Source organism: Pteropus medius, unplaced genomic scaffold (assembly GCF_902729225.1).
Source record: "Pteropus medius unplaced genomic scaffold, Ma_sr-lr_union100, whole genome shotgun sequence".
In the NCBI taxonomy this organism is placed as follows: domain Eukaryota; kingdom Metazoa; phylum Chordata; class Mammalia; order Chiroptera; family Pteropodidae; genus Pteropus; species Pteropus medius.
In genome coordinates, this window is record NW_024356335.1 from 761,947 (window position 1) to 783,721 (window position 21,775).

The window sequence follows — 21,775 nt, forward strand, 5'->3', positions numbered from 1 at the left end:
AAAATTAAAGTTTACTTGTTAAAAAGAATACAAGACAAATACCTGTCCTTTTGTCGTGTAATCTGCCAAGATGTTAAGAAGCTTATAAAATACTTCGAACCACGGGAGATAGCTGGGGAAGAAGAAGAAACACACGAAATATTAGTATGCAGGTCAAAAACTTTAACCAGGAGCAAATTCAAGACTGGTACATTTCTGTCTTTCTCTACAGCCTAAAGAGTCATCCTGTCATAGGCTGTACTAGAAACACAGACTGGTGAAATGCTAATTATTTCTGGGATTTAAAAAAATTGCCTGTAAAACACAGAGGAATGAATGTTCATTATAAATTATTCCAGTGCCTCAGAGCTAGAACAGGTTCATACAGAAGACATTCAAAGCAGACTCTGCAATCAGGAACCATCTATGAGCAGCCCCCCAGGCCTCTCCCCCCCACACCCACCCTTTCCAGGAAGGCTCCAAGTTTCTCAGGACTGGACACACACAGCCGCGCACACATACAGCACTTCCACTGCTGGCAGCTGTGAGGTGTCCCAAAGGCCCCACGAGCCCAGAACCAGTCATACTGTCACAGCGAACACTCCACCTGCAACATGCTCTCTCCACATACTGGGGGGTGCGCTCTAACCCTCCGTCGCCCCGCTGCCTTCCTCTGGATCCTATCACACCCCTTAACTCGAATGACAGCCTGGATCTGACCATCGCCCTTCCTCTGTGTTGCTCTTTGAATGATCTTTCTAAAATGCAAATCTAAGTGGCACACTGGATTCAAGTTCTTCAGCGTGTCCCACTGCTACAGGACTGGATGGCGCTGCAGGCTCTCCACTGGCAGGCCCCTGACTGTCCTACTTCTCCAATACGTACTCCCCTCGTTGCGGCTTCACTCTGAGGACATGCAGGCATCCTCCAGCCTGCCTCAGCTTGTGTGCACTGGCCCTTTTCTCCCTCTGCCCTTCATGGTCTAGTCCAGTTGATTTCTACTCATCCTCCTAACAGCATCATGCCCTGGGCTCTTCTTTTCTACGCTGCCCTGGGCATGTGCGTGCCACGTGGCACAGGATGGTGTGTCTGCCTTCCCAACAGCCTGTGCATAAATGGTGAGGAAGGGTCACGCCCTTCTTCGCTTTGTCTTCCCAGAGCCCAGCACGAAGCCCGGCAGACCGTCGGTGCTCAGTGTTGACCCAACAAACAAAATTGAACAAAGACAAAGAGCAAAGGCACTTTAGTGCCACAGAATTGTTGTTGAAATTCATATCCCTCCTCCCAAGAAGCTCTGTCACTTAATTCAAATGGCTTTGTTCATCACAAGAAACTTTCCAAAGCGACATCAAATAGTCGCGTGGGCAGAGTGTGTACCGAGCACTTGCGTCGTGCTGACATCCACCCTGCCGAGGTGGCAGGGCCCGTGACTGTTAGAGCTGGACGCGAAAGAGGGCGCTGCTGCTGTCCGACTCCGTCCTGCCCTGCAGGGGGAAATCGGCACCCGGCACCGATTACCAGCCATGCCGCCAAGGGTAATAAATGAAGTGAGAGGCAACAGAGAGGACAGATAAAGTGCACAGTCCTCTATCATGAGCGTCTGTCTGAAGCCGGCACATGCTACTGTAAAATTTAAGTAGCTTATCAAAATATACTGATAAGCAACTTAACTTTTCACTTCTATGACAGCATTATCACTTACGTTAATATGTTTCAATCAGCTCTGGCAGCTGCATATTGACTATTACAGAGCAAATGACTGCTGCCACTTTACACAGCATTTACTTTGGCAGAGCAATGTAAACATTCAAGAGGGATTAGGGAGGAGATAAGTTTCTCCCTTCCTATTCTGTTAAATAAACCTCAGCTGAGTTAAAAGCCATTCTAGTAGGAACAATAAATCCCCTCAGAAGAAAACTCTTGCCCAGATTAGAGGACACTTGGTAAACAAATTCAACCGAGGGCTACAAATGCTTTTTATTTTTATTTTATTTATTTATTTTTTCCTCCTGAAAGAAAAAATACCACTAGTTAAAATCTAGGAACTGAAAGTCGGGAAGAAAGATAATGAAAAGCAAGAAAATACTTCCTTGCAAAGACATTGTGGCCTCAAGTAACAGAGAAAAGCTGGACTCACTTCAGGGTACTTGCTGAAGTGGCTTAGGGCAGGCTGGATGCTCTGATCACCCAGGGCTGCGGCATACATGGAAGCAGTTTGGGCCACTAAGTTCAAGTGACCAACCCTTGGGCCCGGAACCTCAAGCCGCCACATCTTCCCAGCTGTGAGGGTGAAGGAAGGTGACGTGGTGGGACAGCCTGGCCCGCAGCACACAGTGCCGGGTTCTCAGACTCAGCCTCACCAAATCGATTCTTTTTGGCTCCGCTAAGCAGAACCCTCAGCCATGGGAGGTTTTGCAGTTACCCTGGAAATCAGCCATTCCTTCCTCCCCGTGGCCTGACCGGACACAACTGTTCTCCACATGTTGTCCCCTGTGCACTGACAGATGACTATCTAGTGATGGCAGTGTTAAGGTCTTGAAACCAAAACCCAGCTGTCTTCTTCTTCAAAGGACCCCTCTCTTCCCCTGTCGGAGGCCAGGGTTCACAGCTGAACTTTGGCCACTGCGTTTCCTGTACAGCTTCATTAGTGCTGGCACCACAGCTTCGCACTGCCTGTGAGGTTGCAGGTGAGGGCATGGAGTCCCCCCAGTCCATTTTGTGCCTGTCTGTCATCGTGGAGTAAATAGCACTTCCCAAGCCAGACACAGGAAGCAAACACTCCATTACGCCGCTGCGCCCTCGCCGTCTGAAGGCGCTGCGAGCGCTCGCGCAGGCGCACAAGCTGCACCACGCGGTCTCACTCCGCGCCGAGCTCGGTCCAAGGCTCGGTCCAAGGCTCGGTCCAGGGCTGGTCCAGGGCTGCCGGTCAGGGCTCGGTCAGGGAGCTCCGGTCCAAGGCTGGGGCCAAAAAGACGAACACGAAGCATCCCCGTCCTGGAGCAGGACACGGTGCTCGGGGGGTGGGGGGTGGGGGGGAAGAACGCATACACGACAAAGCATCATAGTTTGGGACCCGAAGCGCTGGGACCCTTTCCCAAGCACTTTATTTAGCTTAGGCTTTCGATGTATTTATAAAACGATAACGGAGCATTATCATGGCCCACTCGGCAGAGCTTTGATGGTGAGAAGCCTCCTTCTCGGGCACTGGCCTGGATCCGAGTTTCTCTCACCAAACTGTATCTCAGGTAACTTTGTCCCAGGCTCTGCCCTCACTCCCAGGCCTGACAGTCAAACAGAGAGGCCTACGTTTTATGCGAGGCAGTAGGAAGTCCTCAACTTGAGAAGAGCACAGGTAGCAGCTGCAGTATTCCCACACACAACCTAGCTGAAATGAGCTACCAAAGGCCTTTGCGAGATGTGCAGGAGAAGGTTCCAGAGAAAGTGCATACAGTCAAATAGCTCAGGGTCAAAATCACCTGTAAAAAGCCCTTCATTTGCCTCCAAAATACAGCAGACGTGGTTTGCGAAGACACAAAGTCACTGGCCTGAGTTTGGGGGACATGCTGAGTGAAAACAGCCTATGTTCAAATCTGTCAGGATGGTGAGCTGCTCATCCTTGAGCTGCCTCAGGAACTGAGTTCGACTGAGGACAGACAACTCACTTTTCTAATCTCGCTCTGCTGAACGAACTGTCAGGATGACCATTTCCGCTGTTGCATGGACATGTACGTATGACTGACCCTGTACAATGGGATTCCACTTCAGTGTCCTAAGTGCTAAAATAGAAAACCATTACAAATTTCAAAAAGCTCTCCCACTTCTCTTGCTGATATTTCAGTTCAAAGCAAAGTAGGTGTGTGTATGATGGGGGCCGGGGGGCAGTGGTGGCAGAGACGAGTGGCAGAGGCTGACCAAGTTGAGGAAGGTGGCCAGCTGCGAGAACAGCAGCTGGGAGCAGGACGTCAGCACTCAGGCATGGAGAGGAGGCTCTCCTCGTGGAGAGACAACCTGACACGGGGTGTTAGAGTCCAAGTGGAGTAAAAGGAGCATCTGGAAGGCAGTCTGGTATGGGGTGTCAGCCCAAGCAGGTAGACCGGCTTCCATGGGAGGTGGCCGGGCGGAGTCCAGCAGTCAAAAAGAAGGTCTCTGGGAGGAGGTAGCAGCACGTGGACACATGAATCGAGGAGAAGGTCCATGTATTACACGGTATTCTATCAAAATTAATACTAATTTTCTGATTTCGATAATTGCAATGTAGTTATATAAAAGAATGTTACTTTTTTAAATTACGCACTGAAGTATTTGGGGATTACTGGTTACTATTTTGGCAACATTTCCCAAATGGGGCATTTATATTGTGCTTGCAACTTTCTGGTAAGTTTTTGTTATTGTTTCAAAATTAAAATGAAGAAGAATCTAAAGGGTCTCTTCTTCCATCAAAATATCATAAAAGTAGATCGATTAGACTCTAAGTATAGAGAATAATGACCTGAATTGAGAAAAATAAAAAATTTTAAATCATGGCTGTCAAGAGGGGTGTGCAATAGAGAGAACAGTCCGTGGCAACTGTGGGATTCAATTCTCGTTCACACAGAGAAGACTGAGCTTCATCTAAGTCTGGAAAGAGATTGTTCTCAGTGCACAGGAGGAAAGGTGGAAGGGGTGGAGATAAAGAGTGTTAGAGGCAGAAAAAACTCACGAGCAATGGCCTGCACGCACTGCAGGAACCTCAGGGCCTGACTCGAGAACTGTGGACAGCTGGAATAGCCAGAGCAGGGGATGCGGGCTGCAGGGCAAGAGATGGGGGCAGAAGGACCAGACTCTGGAGGGCCTCCCCTTTGTTCTGTAACCAGTGGGGAAACCGAAGGGACAGTTAAAGAGTAACATCCTGAGCATGAGTTTTTAGAACCAGGCAGAAAGTGCCTGTTGCCCCTCATCATAAACCTCAGCCCAGCCAGGTGGATCTCAGCCTTATCAGAACCAGGGTCCACTTCGCTATCCTAAAGAGAAAATCTTAAGAAAACACAACCTAGTCATACGCATAATTTGAAAAAGATCAACACAATGCTCTGACTCTAATATAAAAGAAAAAAAAACTTACAAAAGTTTTATATTTAAATGCTCAGGTACAATTCTATTAGCAGATGTAATGAAGTAGTCCTACCCTGGGGAGAACTCATGGCAGAGCTGCTCTACTCATTTCTGGAATAATGAGTTTCAGGCTAAGAAGAGTGACATGGAACAGGGCCTTTCATTCTTCTTGGTAACTTTCCCCTGTCTGAGGAGTTCTTGAAAGTTCATCTTGAGTACTCCAGGGGAGGTAGGTATTCCTTCTTTTCTTACTTCCTACCAAGAATCATCAGATGGCAAGGCTATTTGGCATTGAGTTTTTAAAGCTTTCATATTAAAAGCCAAAAAAACTCCCACCTTTATAAAAAGCAGAGCAGCATGGCATATGCTGGGGAGAACACAGGCTTGAGTCAAGAAACCCAGGATGAATCTCGGGAAAGCGATCTCTCTAAGACTGTTTCCTCTTCTATGAAAAGACGTACATCACCTAACTGAGGTAACCGACATACGTGGACATACGTGGACACCCAATCTGGCAGCTGCAATTCTCTTCCAACCCGTCTCTGCCTAACCCTCTTGCCAACCTCAGCTTTGGCAAGCTCTCGTTGATTGCTGGCGTCCGGGTCAGAGGCTCCTCCAGCACTCTGCACAGGAATTCCTCGTGCCTTGCAGTCACCAGAGTGGATTGGAAAGCACAAGCTCTTATAAGAAGAAAATGCTCACCAATAATGTGACTGCTTAAACCCGGAGGTCCCTACTCAGCACCTTCTGGTTTGACCTAGCATCTACGCCTGCTCCCGTCAGTGTCTCGGTTGGTCAAACATCTACAGCAAAATGGAAAACCGATCACTAAGTACAACTACAAACCCTTGCAAAGAATGCAGGATTTCATGAAGCCCTTGTTAAGAGATGCTTGACATCTATTCGGAGTTGAGGCAAAGTGACTGACAAATGAGTATCTGGCAGCATTAGACCCAGTAACAAGGGACAAAGAAAAATAAAGAAAATAAGGGCAGTGGCACAACAGTCACATCAAAAGAAGATGAATTCAATATCAAAAAATTCAGAGAGGCCTTGGGGAAATCTTCAAATGCTTTTGGGGAAAATAACTCCTCTTATGATTCTGCTGTGAAAATCAAACATGAAGTGTTATTATGTCAGAAAAAGTATAACGGCCTTCCTTAAAAAAAACACCTGGCTCGCCATTTACTCTAAGAATAATGCATTGTTGGACTAAAAGCTAGACTTTGTTGAAATAAATTTATTTTCAAATGTTACTTTCATTTTTTTCAAGATAAAATCCTAAATAAACTTTCTCCCCAAAATTTTTACTATAAAATTTTGGTCTCCACGTAAATAGATGCATTTTCTTCCCGGAATATGAGGCCCTCCTGGACTTATCCCACTTTAAGACTCACCACAGTTTATAATACTTGCTTGTTCGTCTTCTCCACTGTGTCACGTCCATTAGAGCAAGGATCATGACTGAGTATTGACTGTTTAATCTCTAATGTGTGTCTGGCACATGTGAGACGTACAATAAATCAGAACCTCCCTTAATAGATGTGACTCGTCCCTGTGGTTTCTACTAAGGCCTGTAGCACTAGAGCCTCAGGGTTAACAGTCAACCCGCTCCTGTTGGGAGGCGGGGCTCCAAATTTAGGAAGGGAGCATTTTGGTTAGGAAAATAATCCAGAACTAAAAACGATCCCTGACAATGGCTTGCTGGAGTCTGTAAAAAATAATTAGAATAGAGTGAGAAAATATTCAAAGCAGATTACGAAGTATCCCCAGAGTGAAGGTTTCTTGCCTCTTGCGTATCCCTCCGACACACATAACCCCACCATCTACTCTTTGTTCCTACTTCAAATGCCGTGGGAAAATGTCACAGACCCAGGCTGACTGTTTTGGTTTGGCAACCTATGCTTTGGTTTTCAAGCACAGGTGAGCCTTTATCATTGCTCAAGAATCCTTGAATCTGTCAGTGCTCCAAACTCTTCCTCCTTCTCCCATCTCTAACCCACTCCACTCGCTCTTCAGAAGATACTCTTCTCTCCAAACCGACTGAAGAGAAAGGCAATACCACGAGCCTTCCTCTCCCCCACTCCTCCACTGCCCACGCCTTCTCCTGGGAAGGAGGAAAGACTCTGGATCCCAACCACATTGCCTTCTATAAGACATACCTTTTCCGTTTCACTCAGCAACCAGCATTCCCACTCTTAAGCATAACAAGCCCACCTCTGTGTGTTGGTCTACGGTTCTCAAACTACAGCCATAGCACCAGGTGTACACACTCCCTCATGAGAAAAGCACACCACATCTACCTGAGCTAACCACATTAAGCTTAAGGGAACACCTCCCTAGAATTAAAAACTGGAGGTGAGGTTCACAGTCCAAACGTCACACACTTCCAGATCATTCATTTTTCAAATGTAGCAGACAGTCATCTAACCACGAAGTCCTCCACTCGGCATATGCCTGGCACTCTGCAAGGTGCATGGGGAATGAGACCCAGGTCCCAGCTTCTGTGGAGCTCGCAGACTAAGGAAGGAAGCAGATAGACTGGCAGATAATGTCGGCAGCACTGGGTCGGTGCTATGAGAGAGGTTCATAAGGGGAAGAGACGAGAGGTTCTCATGGAAGTGACACTTTGCTGATCAACTTTACACAGATTGCAAAGTCAGGAGACCCACTTGGGTCTGAGTATCAGCTTGTCACTTACTAGCTGTGGCCCAAAACAGCTAGTCTCCTCTCCCACGTGTGAAATGGGGATACGATATCTACCCTCACATGGCTGTTGCGAGGGTGAAACATATGTGAATGCACCCACCACTGTGCCTGGAACAGATAAAACTGTATTCTTATTTCAAGTAAGATCAAATGTCAGGGGAACCTAAATAAAAGGAGAAACAAAACTCTTTGGAAGACCAGAGCCAGTCTCGCTCAATCTGAGCATTCTGCTTTGCTCACAGCTGCTTATCTCAAGTTGTGAATTTCTTACGGTATCCAGTTAAATCAAGAATCTCTGATTTACGTCCATAATTAACACCCCATTGTGATACTGAGTCCATCTATGACATAAAATATATGTACTGAATGAGTGGAAATATTAATTTACATTAGGAAAAAAACACACACACACACATAAAAAGCTCCCGTAAAACATTCGTGCTTATATAAATCTACCCAAACATACACTTGGATTTGATTTTTGAAACCAGGCTTTTTTCTCTCTTGATGGGTATTCAATAATTGTTGCTTTTAGAGAGCAGATCTGTCGCCGCCTTTTCGGTGACAGTATTACTGTGATTGAGGGAGACAGCTCAGGAGGAAAGCACACAGGCGCTTTTCTCTGTTCTCACCGGTGAAGTGTTGGTAACAGAAGATCTTTGCAGTAATGACACCTGCACTGACAATTCAGCGTAATTCTCAGATATTTTCCATGGGCCCAGAGAGGGCGAGCACATAGGCCTTTCATCATTTTCCAAAGAGTTTTCGATGCTACCCATCCCGTATTCACACGCCTACAGGTTTTTTAGCCATTCAGAGCATCTTATTTTATGGTTAAAATTACTACTGTAATATAATGTAATGGGTTCGTGAGGTTCTGATGAAGATCCACCTTACAAAAGCCTTCATAGACTAAAAGAGAAATACGTTGTCGCTACTGAAAACAACAACAGCAACACAACAAAGGGAAGAAATGGCTACACAAGAAGTCCTGTCCTGCTTTCAGTAGTAAACAACCAAATTAATTACCCCACTGAGATGTCATTTGATAGTATTCTCATTTTAGAGCTAAGAAGTGGAAGCTAATGGGGGAAGGGAAGAAAACATTTATTAAGTGTGAGGTGCTTTGAGGGTAGGTGCAGGAAGAGAAAGGAAGAAGAAGGGACAGGCACACAGAAGGTAGGATGTGATGTAGCTGGTCCAATAAAAGTAACATTTTAGAAGGCAAAGAGTTTTCGGCCACAAGGAAACCTGGCACTTACCCCCAAGTTGTCTTCACAACAGCTTTGTGAGCTGAATGATCGTTCCATTTTACAGATGAGAAAACTGAGTCTCAGAGATGTGAAGAGATGGGCCTAGGACGGCATAGCTACTAAAAACAGAGCTAGACACAAAACTGGTCCAGTATGATTTCTGTCCCACTTGCTCCAATTAGTTGTACGACATGATCAAATATAATGATCGACCCTGAGATTAGGATTTGAAATTCCTCCCTTGCGATTCTCACTGTAACGCCACGATAAAATGAAAGCTTGCATCCAAAAGCCCCTCGGCTCTAAGTGTTCTGAGCAAACCAACTCTGGCTGCCTCCCAACCATTCAGTGTGTTTTCTTACTTTGCCAGCTCCAGGGACACTGGTCATGTGTCAGCTCTCTATTGCTTTAGGAATTAGTGTATATGTTATATTCAGAAACACAAATATAAATAGCTCGACTTAAAATGTTTTAATCAAAGATGGCAGAAAAAATACTTTAAGTTTCCCATGCTCGATGTTAAGATCCAATGCTTCTGCTACCTTTCATGTGTATTTTTAAGAACTAATCTACAAGAACCATGGCCTGTGTCATAGATTCTTAAACATACTGTGTTGCCTTTTCTAATTTAAAGCATAAAGCTTTAAATGTATGCTTATGGTGACAATTAGGAAATGCTAGATTAGACAGGGCATCAGTTTTCCACGAACAGCACTCATTTAAGTTCATTTCCACCCCACATCTCTGCTTGAATGTTACATCATTCAATCTCAAATCTCTCTATAAAAGTGTCTGGCTGTCTCTTAAACCCACTTACGCTCTATGCTTCAATGCCTTTCCTTGGCAACTTTTTCCATATGCTGAACTTCTTCTCAGAGAAGCAGTTCTGTCTCAATTCACAGAACAGCACACCAATCAACACAAGAAGGCAGGTAAAGAAAGAAAGGGGAGACAGGCACACAGAGAAAGTAGGATATGAATGTAGCTGGTCCAATAAAAGTAATGTTTTAGAAAGCAAAGAGTTTTAGGCCAAAAGAAAACTAACCTAACACCTACCCCCAAGCAATCAGAGAGCCCTGAACTTGAATTTATAACCCAAACACTCCGGACCATATGCAACTTGAGACACACAACTGGTAGCACTGCTGGGGATTTATGACTTATGACTTGTTCATATTTAATTTGTAACCAAACACTTCCCCTTCCTCTTAGCTACCTTAGAACTCTTGATTAACTCTTGTTTTCACAGGTCAGAGGTTAAATAAAGGAAGGGAAGCATTCTGGAGTGAGATTGCCCAGAGCACCACATCCAAGAGTGACCTGTGCAAGGAACATTAAAATAAGTGATAAGACTAGAGATTGTTTGAGACAGCTGATGTTCAAAGCCTCCTTTGGGTACGAAGCAGGACCTTACAACTAGAGAGCTGGCAACAAAAACAGACAGGAAACTGCTCTCAAGTTACCTCTCGTGATGGAGCAACTCTCTCACCAAGAGGTTTCTCCAAAAATGTTTGTAGAAATGAAATGGGGTTTCGAGGGACGGTAAAGCAGGAATTTGTGCAAGCCAAGCAGCCCCTCTCCTTGCTTTATTCTGCCACAGGCATCCGTCTTGCACACCATATTCTTCTACTCCAAAGAAAACTTCCACTACTAACTCGTTCTGCAGCAGACCCGGGCCGGGCTGAGGGAAGCAAATTTCTTTGCACAAAATTAATCACACAGAGGTACAGCCGACCCGCTGAACAGGTCTAATCTATCCAACTGCAAGATCCACTTAGTTCCAAATACCTTCACTGCTGGACTACTCCTGATGTACCAGATAAGAATAGTAATAGTAAGAGACTGCCATTGATTCTGGAATCACAAGTACCAGGAGCCATTTTTGCACTTCCTTATTCCTCATAGTAATTCTATTAAGTAGGTACCATTATATCCCCAGATAACAAATGAGAAAACTGAAACATGGACAGGGTAAGCTACTTGCCCAGAGTCACATGGCCAGAAAGTAAATCCAGGTTTGTGTGATTTACTACTCCAACAGGCACTTTTCTAAGGGGGTGGGTGGGATCTCCCTCAGGGGATGATACCAGTGAAGTGCGCATTTGGCAGCACACACACTTCACATGTGACTAGGTGTCTTCAAACTGTCAAAATGGGACAATCATCAAACACATTTTACAGATAGCATGCATGCATTCATTCATTCATTCACATTCATTCATTCATTCACTGCCTAAGGTAAGCCAGGCCCTGGGTACAGAGTTGAATAAAGCCCAAAGCCGGCCCCTGGCTTGGGCTGGTGTGCGAAACCACATGGCATCAAGAATGCTCTGATAGAGGCGACGAGAACAAAACTTAGAAAACGTAGGCAATAATGGCTGGGCCACCTGGAAGGAGGTGAGGTGTGCGTTCCCTCTGCACCATGACCATGGGACACGGCCACGGCACAAGACGGGCAGTTTCCACAGCCGAGCCCTTCCGAGGACACGGGACCCGCTCCCAGGCGATCTGGGGAGCTGGGAATCTGGCACCAAATGGGAACGTGAGACGCCGTTAGTCACTACTATCAGCGTGATAAAAATCCTACTCCTCGGCCTCTCCTTATTTTTGAAATAACCTTTGTGCTTACGGCTTACAAAAGCGACAATTGGAGTTATTAAATTCCCTCAAGATATGGTAGCTCAGAAGGGGGAGTGTTTGGTTACAAATCAAATACGAATAAGTCATAAGTCATAAAGTCCCAGCAGTGCTGCCAATTATCTGTCTCCCTCAGAAGAAACCCTCTAAACCAAACTTTACAGAAAAAAGGCTCAGTCAACAAACATCCTGGCAGAAAGAGATTTCTCTGACATCCATCCTTAAACTCACAGAGCAGGAAAGCAGCCTTTCAAAGACTAACTACTGAAAGCAGAATATTAAAATGAAGGTCAGAAAATGTATGTATGAATCATTTTTACTGTATCTTCACCAGCATTAAATGTTGACTTAATTTTTATGGTAATATATTTTAGATAGCAGTTCTTTATTAAGTACAATAGCAAAGCATATACACACACACCTAAACAGGTGCTAAGAGAAGGGTTAAATTACATAATTAAACTATGAAAATCCAAGCAACAGAAAATTACATTTTAGAATGTTTTTAATGATATAGGAAAACGCTGACTAAATAATAGATATTGAAAAGTGGTATACATAACTATGTATCATATGCAATCATACACACTTACAGAAAGACTAGAAGACCAAAAAAATTAATCATGGTTCTTGCTAGGTTATGCGGTTGTAAATAATCTTTGTTTCCTTGTACATTCTTTTCTACATTTTCTATGGCTTATGTATTGAGCATACAAGTGCCTTAAAAATTAGAAAAGGTTGTTTTGTCTTTAAAGCAGTCTGTGTTATTCATAATGGCAATACTTGGAAGCAAGCTACATGTACAATAATAGTTCACATTAAACTGTAAACTATCAAAAGAATGGAATATTATGTATGCATTGAATCAGACTATAGAAAATATTTTAAGAGAAACATTTATGAAATATTTAGATATAAAAGCAGGCTCTATTATATGTACAAATAATTTTTCATTTTCATTTTTGCATTTTTCTATCATCTCCAAACTTTCTATAATAAACATGTATTATTTTTATTAACTTTTAAATTAAAATCTCTTTTTTTTTTTTTTAAATTAAAAAAACAAAGAGTGGCATGTGTGATTCCTCCCTGCCTACCAAATTCCAAGTCATCTTGCTTGGTAGCGGAAAGGTAGATTGGTCAGGAAGGGCAGAAGCGAAGGCCTACCTTTCTGTGTCTTTAAGTGCTTGATAACTATGACTACCTGCTTCCCACACAGGCCCCCTGGATGAAACAGAAGTCTGCGCCCTTCAGCGAACCGGCGCCACCAGAGCCCCGAGATAGCTCCACTGCACCACGCTCCCACAGATCTCAGTTTTGGGGTAGGGTGGTCGGTTGATAAGGTTTTCGGTGACCTTCCTTAACACAGAAGCAGTCAGCCTCAGGAAATCCCGTGGGGCCTCAGAGAATGGGAGAGGGTCACTTATGCAAGGGCACTCTACATTCAGAGGGGACAGAAAAAAAAGGGTCAGAATCTATTTTTCCCTGTTAGACTTTGAGGCCAAATCTACAAGGCTGGATCCTTCATACAAATATTTAGTAAGCATCTGTATACGCCAGCCCTGTGCTAGACAGCTAGGCTAACTAAATAAATGAACGAGACACAGTGCTATCTGTCTTCAAGGAACCTAAGTCTTTTGGGGGAAAATACACATGTAAATAGGTAATCACAATGCACTGTGATGATGCTGTGATACAGTTTGGCACCAAGAGCTGTAGGGACAATGAGAAAGGGTATCTCGACAGTCTGGGATATATTGGTTAAATGAGGAAGAGAAGTTAGATGAAAGCAAAGTGTATTTCCATCTGGAGGGAACAAAATATTAGAGGCACAGACGCAACAAACCATCAATGGCTTGGAATGGCTGGATCACTTTTGAAGGTGGGGAAGGATGCTTCTCTGTGTGTGCTTTTGGAAGGTGGGGTTGGGCATGGGGGTGCAAAGGGAATCTTAATCTTGGCAGCAAGAAATGTTGACCAGACAAATGCAAAGAGATCAGCTTGTGAGGAGTTTTATGTGCAAGACCAGAGTTTAGCTCTTTTCCTGAAAGCAAAGAAGGGTTTTCAGCAAAGAAGAATTTGATCAGATTTGCATTTTTAGAAGATCACTTTATCAACTTTATCAGAGTGGAAGATGATTCAAAGGGAAAGTCGGGAAGCAGATAAACTCAAAGATTCTAAGACCCACGTAGTTGGCATAAGTCCTCAAGGAAGATGGAGGTTCTAAAAGTGATGTCAGTGCACTTTTAATTATTGAATTAAAAAGAGGATCTGGATCTAGGAGAAAAGCTGAAAAATGAGCTCCTGTTAGGCAAAGGTTGGCCTGAAGGGCGCACCTCCCTCCGAAGCAGCACCCAGGTGACCTGGCGGGAGAGGAGGTGAAGCTGGACACCCCGGAAGGAAAGGGGTAGCTCTCCTGCTTACTAAAGGGCACCCCCTGAGCTGTTACTTCATCTCTCCAAGGCCACTTGCCTCTGCAAACGGGCAGTACTTACTACTTACATAATAAGGCCATGGTAAGGAACATATTAAGCAATCTAATACAAATAATTTAATAATTTAATGCAAATAATACAAAGTGCCCATCACGGTTCATAGAACATATCAGGCACTCAAAATTAGGCAACTTCTGTTATTATTGTTAGACAGGAGATGCTGACTTGCTCTCTCAAGAGAAAGAGCAAGTCAAAGCTATGTTTTAGATGATTTTAAGTGCCTTTAAAATGCTGAATGCCAGAAGCGTATGTATATTCTTTACAATTACTTTTAAGATTGTATCTGTCACAAAAGAGTGAGCTAGGGTCAATAGGGATTTTATTAATATTTATCCATTTGACACAAGATAAAGATTTCATTTCAAAGACAGAATAAAAGCAAAGGAAAAAAAGATGGGGATCATAAATGTGTCACCAGTATTTTTTCAATTATTCCTCAATGAATGACTCTTTTCAAGCTAACACTGCAAATAATTCCTTGTGCTTTCTTGGCTGAAGGAATGTCATATATTGTTCTTAACTAATTATATGAGACTTAACCCTAGAAGATTTAGTATGCTATAGTGATATAAAAGATAGCAACAGTAATAAGGCTCTCAGAGCTATCATTAAACAAACATATGGATGTTAACATTTTTACCTTTCACAAATATTTGAACTTAACTTTTATGGGTCTAAAATAGAGCAGCTTTAGTTAATTTAAAGACCAGTTCTGCACACTGAGTCATTCATGGGATGGGAATGAAAATATCTAGTACCTCAGCTATGTCAGGCATTAGACCACACAGTTCAAGGGCATTATCTCTGCCCCTCACCTCGGCTACATCAGACGAGTATCTTCAGCTAGAAGTAACAGATAAAGAAATGAAGGCTCAAAGACGTGCAGACTTGCTCAAGGTCACTACGGTAGTAAAGCGGCATGGTTTTAAAGCTCGTGACCTTTTTTCTTTTTTATAAACCAATTTTGAATTATAGTTTACATATGATACAATCCGCCCATTCTGTGTGTACATTTAGAGGAGTTCTGATAGTGATATACAGCTGTGTAACCATCCCCACCACAATCAGTACATCCAACATTTCCAGGACCCCAACACGCTCCCCTGTGCTCCATCCAAGTCAACTCCCTCGCCCCTCACAGGGTGTCTATTAATGCGTATCATAGCTCTTACCACACTCTACCGAGATCATCTGTTTACCACCTGTTCTTCCCACCATCTACCTTTTTAAAATTCATTTCTTTTTAACATCAATTAAAATTCACTCTTTCAGGTGTACAGCTCTATGAGTTTTGACAAACGCATACACTAGTGTAACAGCCACAGACAATCTAGACACAGAATACATCTATCACACATCACTCAATTTGTTTATGCTGCCCCTTTGTAGTCAACCCTTCCCCACTCCCAGAACCTGATCTGTTTCCTATTCCTATAATTTTGCTTTTTACAGAATGTCATATAAATAAAATAGTACAGCATGTAGCCTTTTGAGACTAGCTTCTATCATGATCTTTTAAGCCACACTGTATATTTTAACCTTTTTCCTACTGCTGACCAATGAAAGGTAAGTTTTAATAGTAATATATTCCTGTGGGCATTCCCATATATTCCAACTCCATGGTGCTGTCGCTGTACCCCAAGTTAGGGGACATTATAGGAATACCTTCTGCCCACCCAATGCATTAAAATAGTGTATCATTCACAGACTTCATTAGCTATGTTATTTAATAGCAACAGATTACGTGAGAGACAACTCACAGGTAAAGAAAATAAACCACTCTATCTACACTGGGCTTGTAGTATATCAAACCTATGTATTATACCATGCTTTCTTCTAGCTAAAAAACCATGCCCAGCCCAGAGGTCTGACCATGACACTATAGGAGGTGGCAAGGGTTTACTCCATGGCCAGAAAAAGCTGAAGCCAAGCTCTCTGTCACCTGGCCCAACACGATGAAGCAAAGGAGGAATGAGAGCGGCCAGCTGCTCTAAACTGTTTGACCCTGTCATTTGTAGCAGAAGGAACAGAAGTCCAGAGAGTGGGAGGGACTTATCCAGAGCCACACATCTGCAGAGCCAAAAGAACATCCCGACAAACCTAGAAGTAGATCTATCTCTGTCTCCAATGAATGGCTTAGCAATGCCCCAGTATCATCCTCCTCCTCCTTCTGTATCTCCTACTAAGTCGGACACAAAAGAACCTGGTTTCTCATGTCTGAGAGGATGTAGAAGAGTTGCTATCTTCACTATCTGGAATTGTCCTGAAACATCAAATGTTCATTCGGATTCCACAAGGAATTCCCATAGTCCCTTATTAACCAGGATTTGAAGTGAGGTCTATTTAGCTCCAAACCTGATGATCTTTCTGCCTACTGTATATTTTGATATCTACTCTGACACCCATTTGGCTTAGTATTCTATGGCTCATTCGGTCATCAAACATTTATTGACTGGGAGGCCCTTTGCTGGGCCCTGGGGCTAACAAGAGAATCAGACACAGTCTCTAGTTTTAATTCTAAAATGAAATAGAAATGGTCACATTAAAAGGTCCTTTATTTTATTGAAGGACAGTTGAATAAAGGCTACTGGAGCACTGAAACCAACTGTGATCCCCAAAAAGGGCTACTTGATTTTTATGAACAATTTTCTTCTTCTTTCTTTTTCTGTTAATTCAAAAAACTGGCACCTTTGTCTAGGTCCAGAATGTAAAATCAGAAAATAAAATGGCAAGTCTTACAACTGTGAACTTCAATCAGCTCATTACAAACCAAAGAGACATATTTGAATGCATGTTGCTACATTCATTTACCTATTCTGCCAAGCCATTCAATTACACGATTTCAGATTTTGTATAAAAAAACACAGCCATGTTTCTTTCAAAAGCTGGTATTTAGAGAAAAGTGATTAGAACAGCATGCTATGATACGTTAATACAGTGGTTTCATTTAATGGACAATGGCAGTTTCTGAAATGCTCCCTGTACTTTAAATTATTACACTTAGAATTCATGACTACAACGTTTTTCAACTTTTTTTCTTTACTGCTGTACAATACGCTCCACTGCCACGGTGAATGCAAACAAAACACATTATCGAAAGAGTTCTATTAGCATTTGTAATCTCAACACAAGGCAGTTTTAAAGGTGGGGAGTGGATACAGTGGGTTGATCGAATTGTGTGAACACTGAGAAGGATAAAGCATCATGATCGAGTAAAATGCGAGAAAGGAAGAGAAAAGGCTAAAGCGGGAGAAAAATCTGAAAACAAAATTTAACATCCCCTCAGAGAGACAGGGCACAAAAGAGATGAAGTTTATTCTAACCAGAAGCAGCTGTCGCTGTTCGAATTAGGAAGCATTCCTAATGAATCAGCAGTTCTTATAATAAATATACTTCCCTTTGAAATGTGAGGATTCTGCTATGAGGATTTCTTTTGATATATTTTTTACATGAACTCATTAGACGGAGAAGAGGCAGGGACTGAGCATGTTCATTTCTAAATGACGATGGCTATCTTATCGATATCATATCCAATCAAACTAAAAAAGGCGTCTACTCACCCGGACCCTTCGTGGCTCACTCCACAAAAACTTCGTACAATGCTATGTAACAGCCATGTCTTACCAAATACCTGCCACTACACTAACTTAACTAGTGCCAGTTAAGTTTAAAATGGAAACCAGAGCTAGACAAACAATGAAAAAAGCATGTCTTCTGCATTAAGAGGAACCCCCAGATTCCAATATGGTGAAGAACTGCTTACAGAGCATATGCTGTTCCCCAGATATGCTTCTTGCCATTTTAAGAAGAGAAAAAGAAAAAAAAAAGTATGCAATATTAATAAACATGCATACAGGCATACTTATTGCATCTCCATGTAGGTTCCATATTCCTCCTTTTTTCTTGCATTTAAAAACAATCATTTTTAACAGAGGTTTCTGTAACCAAAAGTCACTATGTTCCTATCAATACAGACAGGAAATTGAAAGGCACATCTTTCGATCAGCAGAGGCGAGCACAACTAGGTGGGCATTATTCTACCCACTGGCTATCTTTCTCCAACTTTCGGTCTTCTTCCTCTTCTTCCTCTTCTATGGTGGGTTCCCAGGATTCTTGGAGCTTCAGTGCAAAAACCAGGAACCCCAGAAGGAGTTACGGAGTAACCCAAGGTGTAACAGAAACTGTTAGAGCTGCCTTGACTTTTGCTCCTAATGCCTACGGTACTTAAGCCTTGAACTTGGAAATGAAAATGAAAGGATACTCTAAATGGAAACACAAACTTTAGGCTGCTTCAAAACAACCCTTTCCACAAACTTAGATATGACCTTCTATCTCATGTAGGTCACCTGTGCTCTCAACGATAGGTTAGAACACAAAGGGTATGTAGACCTGCAGATAACAGAAGTCAAGGACCAAGAAGATTTAACACTATCATTACCGTATCATACAGAAGAGGCAGAGCTGGGTGACTCCTTAAAGGAATCAGGACTTGGATATAAGTGGGAGGATTACTGTGCTTCATAAAACCAAAGCCCAAACTGGGCGGGGGGAGACAGACCAGAGAACAACCTAGCGTCGTGAAAACAGATGCCTTTGCTTAAAGATCAGTGTGTTTTTGTTCTACATTCTGAGTAAAGAGAAAAGGAGGGCTCAAAAAGGACCAGGAAATATGTCTGAGATCACTTAATAAACATTAGAGCTATAATGGAACCCAAGTCTCTCTGGCTCCAAAGCCACTACACCATGTTGCCTCCCTAGTGACTTCTAAATCATGGGTAAGATTCTACTCACTAGGCAACGTGACCTCTTCAGGACATCTCCCTTGGCCATAAAGCTGTAACTTAGTGTCCTTCTCTCAGACGGAGAAAACAAGGCAGAGAAGGGTTAAGTAACCTGACCAACATTATATAATTCTATTTTTGAAGAAGACTCAATGTCCAAAGGGACCGACTACTAAAATTCTCCTTCATTTTACAAAATGAGTAACCCCTGAAGAGTCAGCGCCACTGAGTTCCCCTAGACTCATTCCCCTGCAGATTTGCATTTCTACAGAAATGCCTGCCCAGGCCCGGCGCTTATGTGACCCAGGCCTTGCTCAACCAAAGGGACAGCTCTGCAGCTGCCACGCTGCTTTGCCTTGCCTGCTGTGTTGGACAACTGTACTGGCTTCTGAATATTTCACTAGATGAGGATTGATAAAATCTATCAAGGACTAGCAAAGGAGAAGAAGTTCAGATGTCTGAAACGCAGACAATGATTTGTACACAAATATATCCACCTTGGGGCTTCTTATGATAGAAAAAAAAATTGTAAAGAGCCTAAAAACTGGCAGTATAATTTTCTCAGGGGCTGGAATAAGAGACACATGATTATAAATCCAAGCTTCACACATGAGACACAGGCAAGTTACTTAAACCACAGTTTACTTTTCTTTAAAATTGGGCTTAATATCTCAAAGAGTTGTCATTAGGATTCAACAGTATAATTGGTAAAATAGGCTTAGCAGTTTCTAGGGGCAAAGGAACCAATGAATGGCAGAGGCTCTGCTGTTACCATTCATTCTGACAGACAGAAACACTAGGTAAAGGATAGGACACGTTCATGATTTAGTGTGACGTGACCACTAAAACGTCCTTCAGAGATAAAATTTTAATGTTATACAAATACATAAAAAAAGAATATCGATTAAATAGAAAAGGTATCTAACTTCAATATATAATTTTAAATTTATATAATATATAATTTTAAATTTTCAATATATAATTTTAAAATACGTGCATATGTACATTACATATATTATTAGAAATGAACTAAAAGGAAACACACTATAATTTCTGTTTTCTGGTGGTAGAAATAAAGACATTTCTTCTGTGTTGAAAATAATACATTCATTCAACAGTCAGTTTCATTTTTTCCCCTCCAACTGTTTCATCAGCATTTTTTTAACAGACCATCCTTTCCCCCACTCTAAATGTCCCTGGAACCTCTATCAAAAATCAATTGATCCTCTATTCTTTTCCACTGATCCATATGTCTATCCTTGTGCCAGTAGTACCACAATGTCCTAATTCTTGCAGCTTCACAAGATTTGAAGTCAGATAATGTTAATCCTCGAACTTTATTCTTCTTTTTCAAACTTATTTGGGCTAAGTCTTTTTGTTTGTTTGTTTGGTTGGTTAAAAAAAATCTCCATACATATTTTAGAATCAGCTTACCAAATTCTAGAAAGAAGCCTATTTGTGATTCATTAATTCTACAGATCGATTTGGGGAGAATTGACATTTGTATCAGTAATGGTCCTCCAGAGAAACAGAATCACGTGCGCGCGCGCGCACACACACACACACACACACACACACACAGGCCCACACGCCCACACACATAAGGAGAGAGATTCATTTTAAAGAATTGGTTCAAGCAAGTCTAAAATCTATAGGTCAGACGGCAGACTGGAAACTCTGGTAAGAGATGTTGCAGTCTTGACTTCAAAATCTGTAGGGTACATGTTGGCTGGCTGTAAACTCTGACAGGATTTCTATGTTACAATCTTGAGGCAGAATTCCTTCTCCAGGAAAGCTCGGTTTTTGCTCTTAAGGCCTTTAATTGATTGGATGATACCTATCCACATTAAGAAGGGTTATCTCCTTTAAGGTCACCTGATTACAAATGTTAACTGCAGCATCATCTAGACCAGTATTTGATCAAACAACTGGCACAACAGCCTAGCGGACTGACAAACAAAATTAAGCGTCACGACATCCTGACAACACTGAGTGTTGCAATCCATGAGCGTGTTTATCTCATTTATTTAGATCTTCTTTTAACATATTTCAGAAACATTTTATACTTTTCAGTGGCCAGGTAATACAAATTTTTGTTCAATTTACCCTCAAGTATTCTATATTTTGATGCTATTAGAAAAGCACTTTCATTTTTTTCAATTTATAATTTCTAATACCAATTTCCTTACCTCACATCATATACAAAATGAATAGAAATGAATCAAAGATTTAAATATAAGAGATAAATCTATAAAATGTCTAGGAGAAAATATAGGAGAATATCTTTACGCTCTTGGCTTATGCGAAAATTTCACAGGACACGAAGAACATGAATCATGAAAGAAAAAAATGATAAACTGGACTTTGAAATTAAAATCTTATGATATGTGAAAGGTGGTATTAAGAAAATGAAAATGCAATCTACAGACTGGGAGAAAATATTTGCAAAGCAAATATCCAATAAAAGACTTATAGTCAAAATATATAAAGAACTCCTACAATTTAGTAATAATAAAACAAAGAACCCAATTAAAAATGGCCAATGGATTTGAACAGACATTTCACCAAAGAAGATATATAATAATATTTTTCTAGTAAAAAGCACATGAAAAGTCTTTCAACATTATCAGTTACCAGGGAAAAACAAACTAAACTCCCAATAATATACTACCATAATTCAATGGAATGATTAAAATGAAAAAGGCTGACAATATCAACAGTTAGTGAGAAAAGGCACAACTGGAATTCTCATACATTGTTGAAAACAATTTTGCAGTTTCCTGTAAAGTTTTCATGCCATAAGACCCAGAAATCATATGTCTATGTAAAA

The 21,775-nt window shown here is 42.0% G+C and overlaps 1 protein-coding gene across 27 annotated transcripts in view; it reads right to left on the bottom strand.

Moving 5' to 3' along the window:
• Positions 1-21,775, bottom strand: part of DENND1A (DENN domain containing 1A) — a 459,444-nt gene that overhangs the window by 250,497 nt on the left and 187,172 nt on the right. For 25 of the 27 annotated variants that reach the window (XM_039861390.1, XM_039861381.1, XM_039861395.1 and 22 more), the window contains one exon: positions 43-112. The exons of the other annotated variants lie outside the window; for them this stretch is intronic. In XM_039861390.1, the coding sequence (XP_039717324.1) occupies positions 43-112 (70 nt within the window). The remainder of the gene's footprint in view (positions 1-42; positions 113-21,775) is intronic. 27 annotated transcript variants of the gene reach the window in all.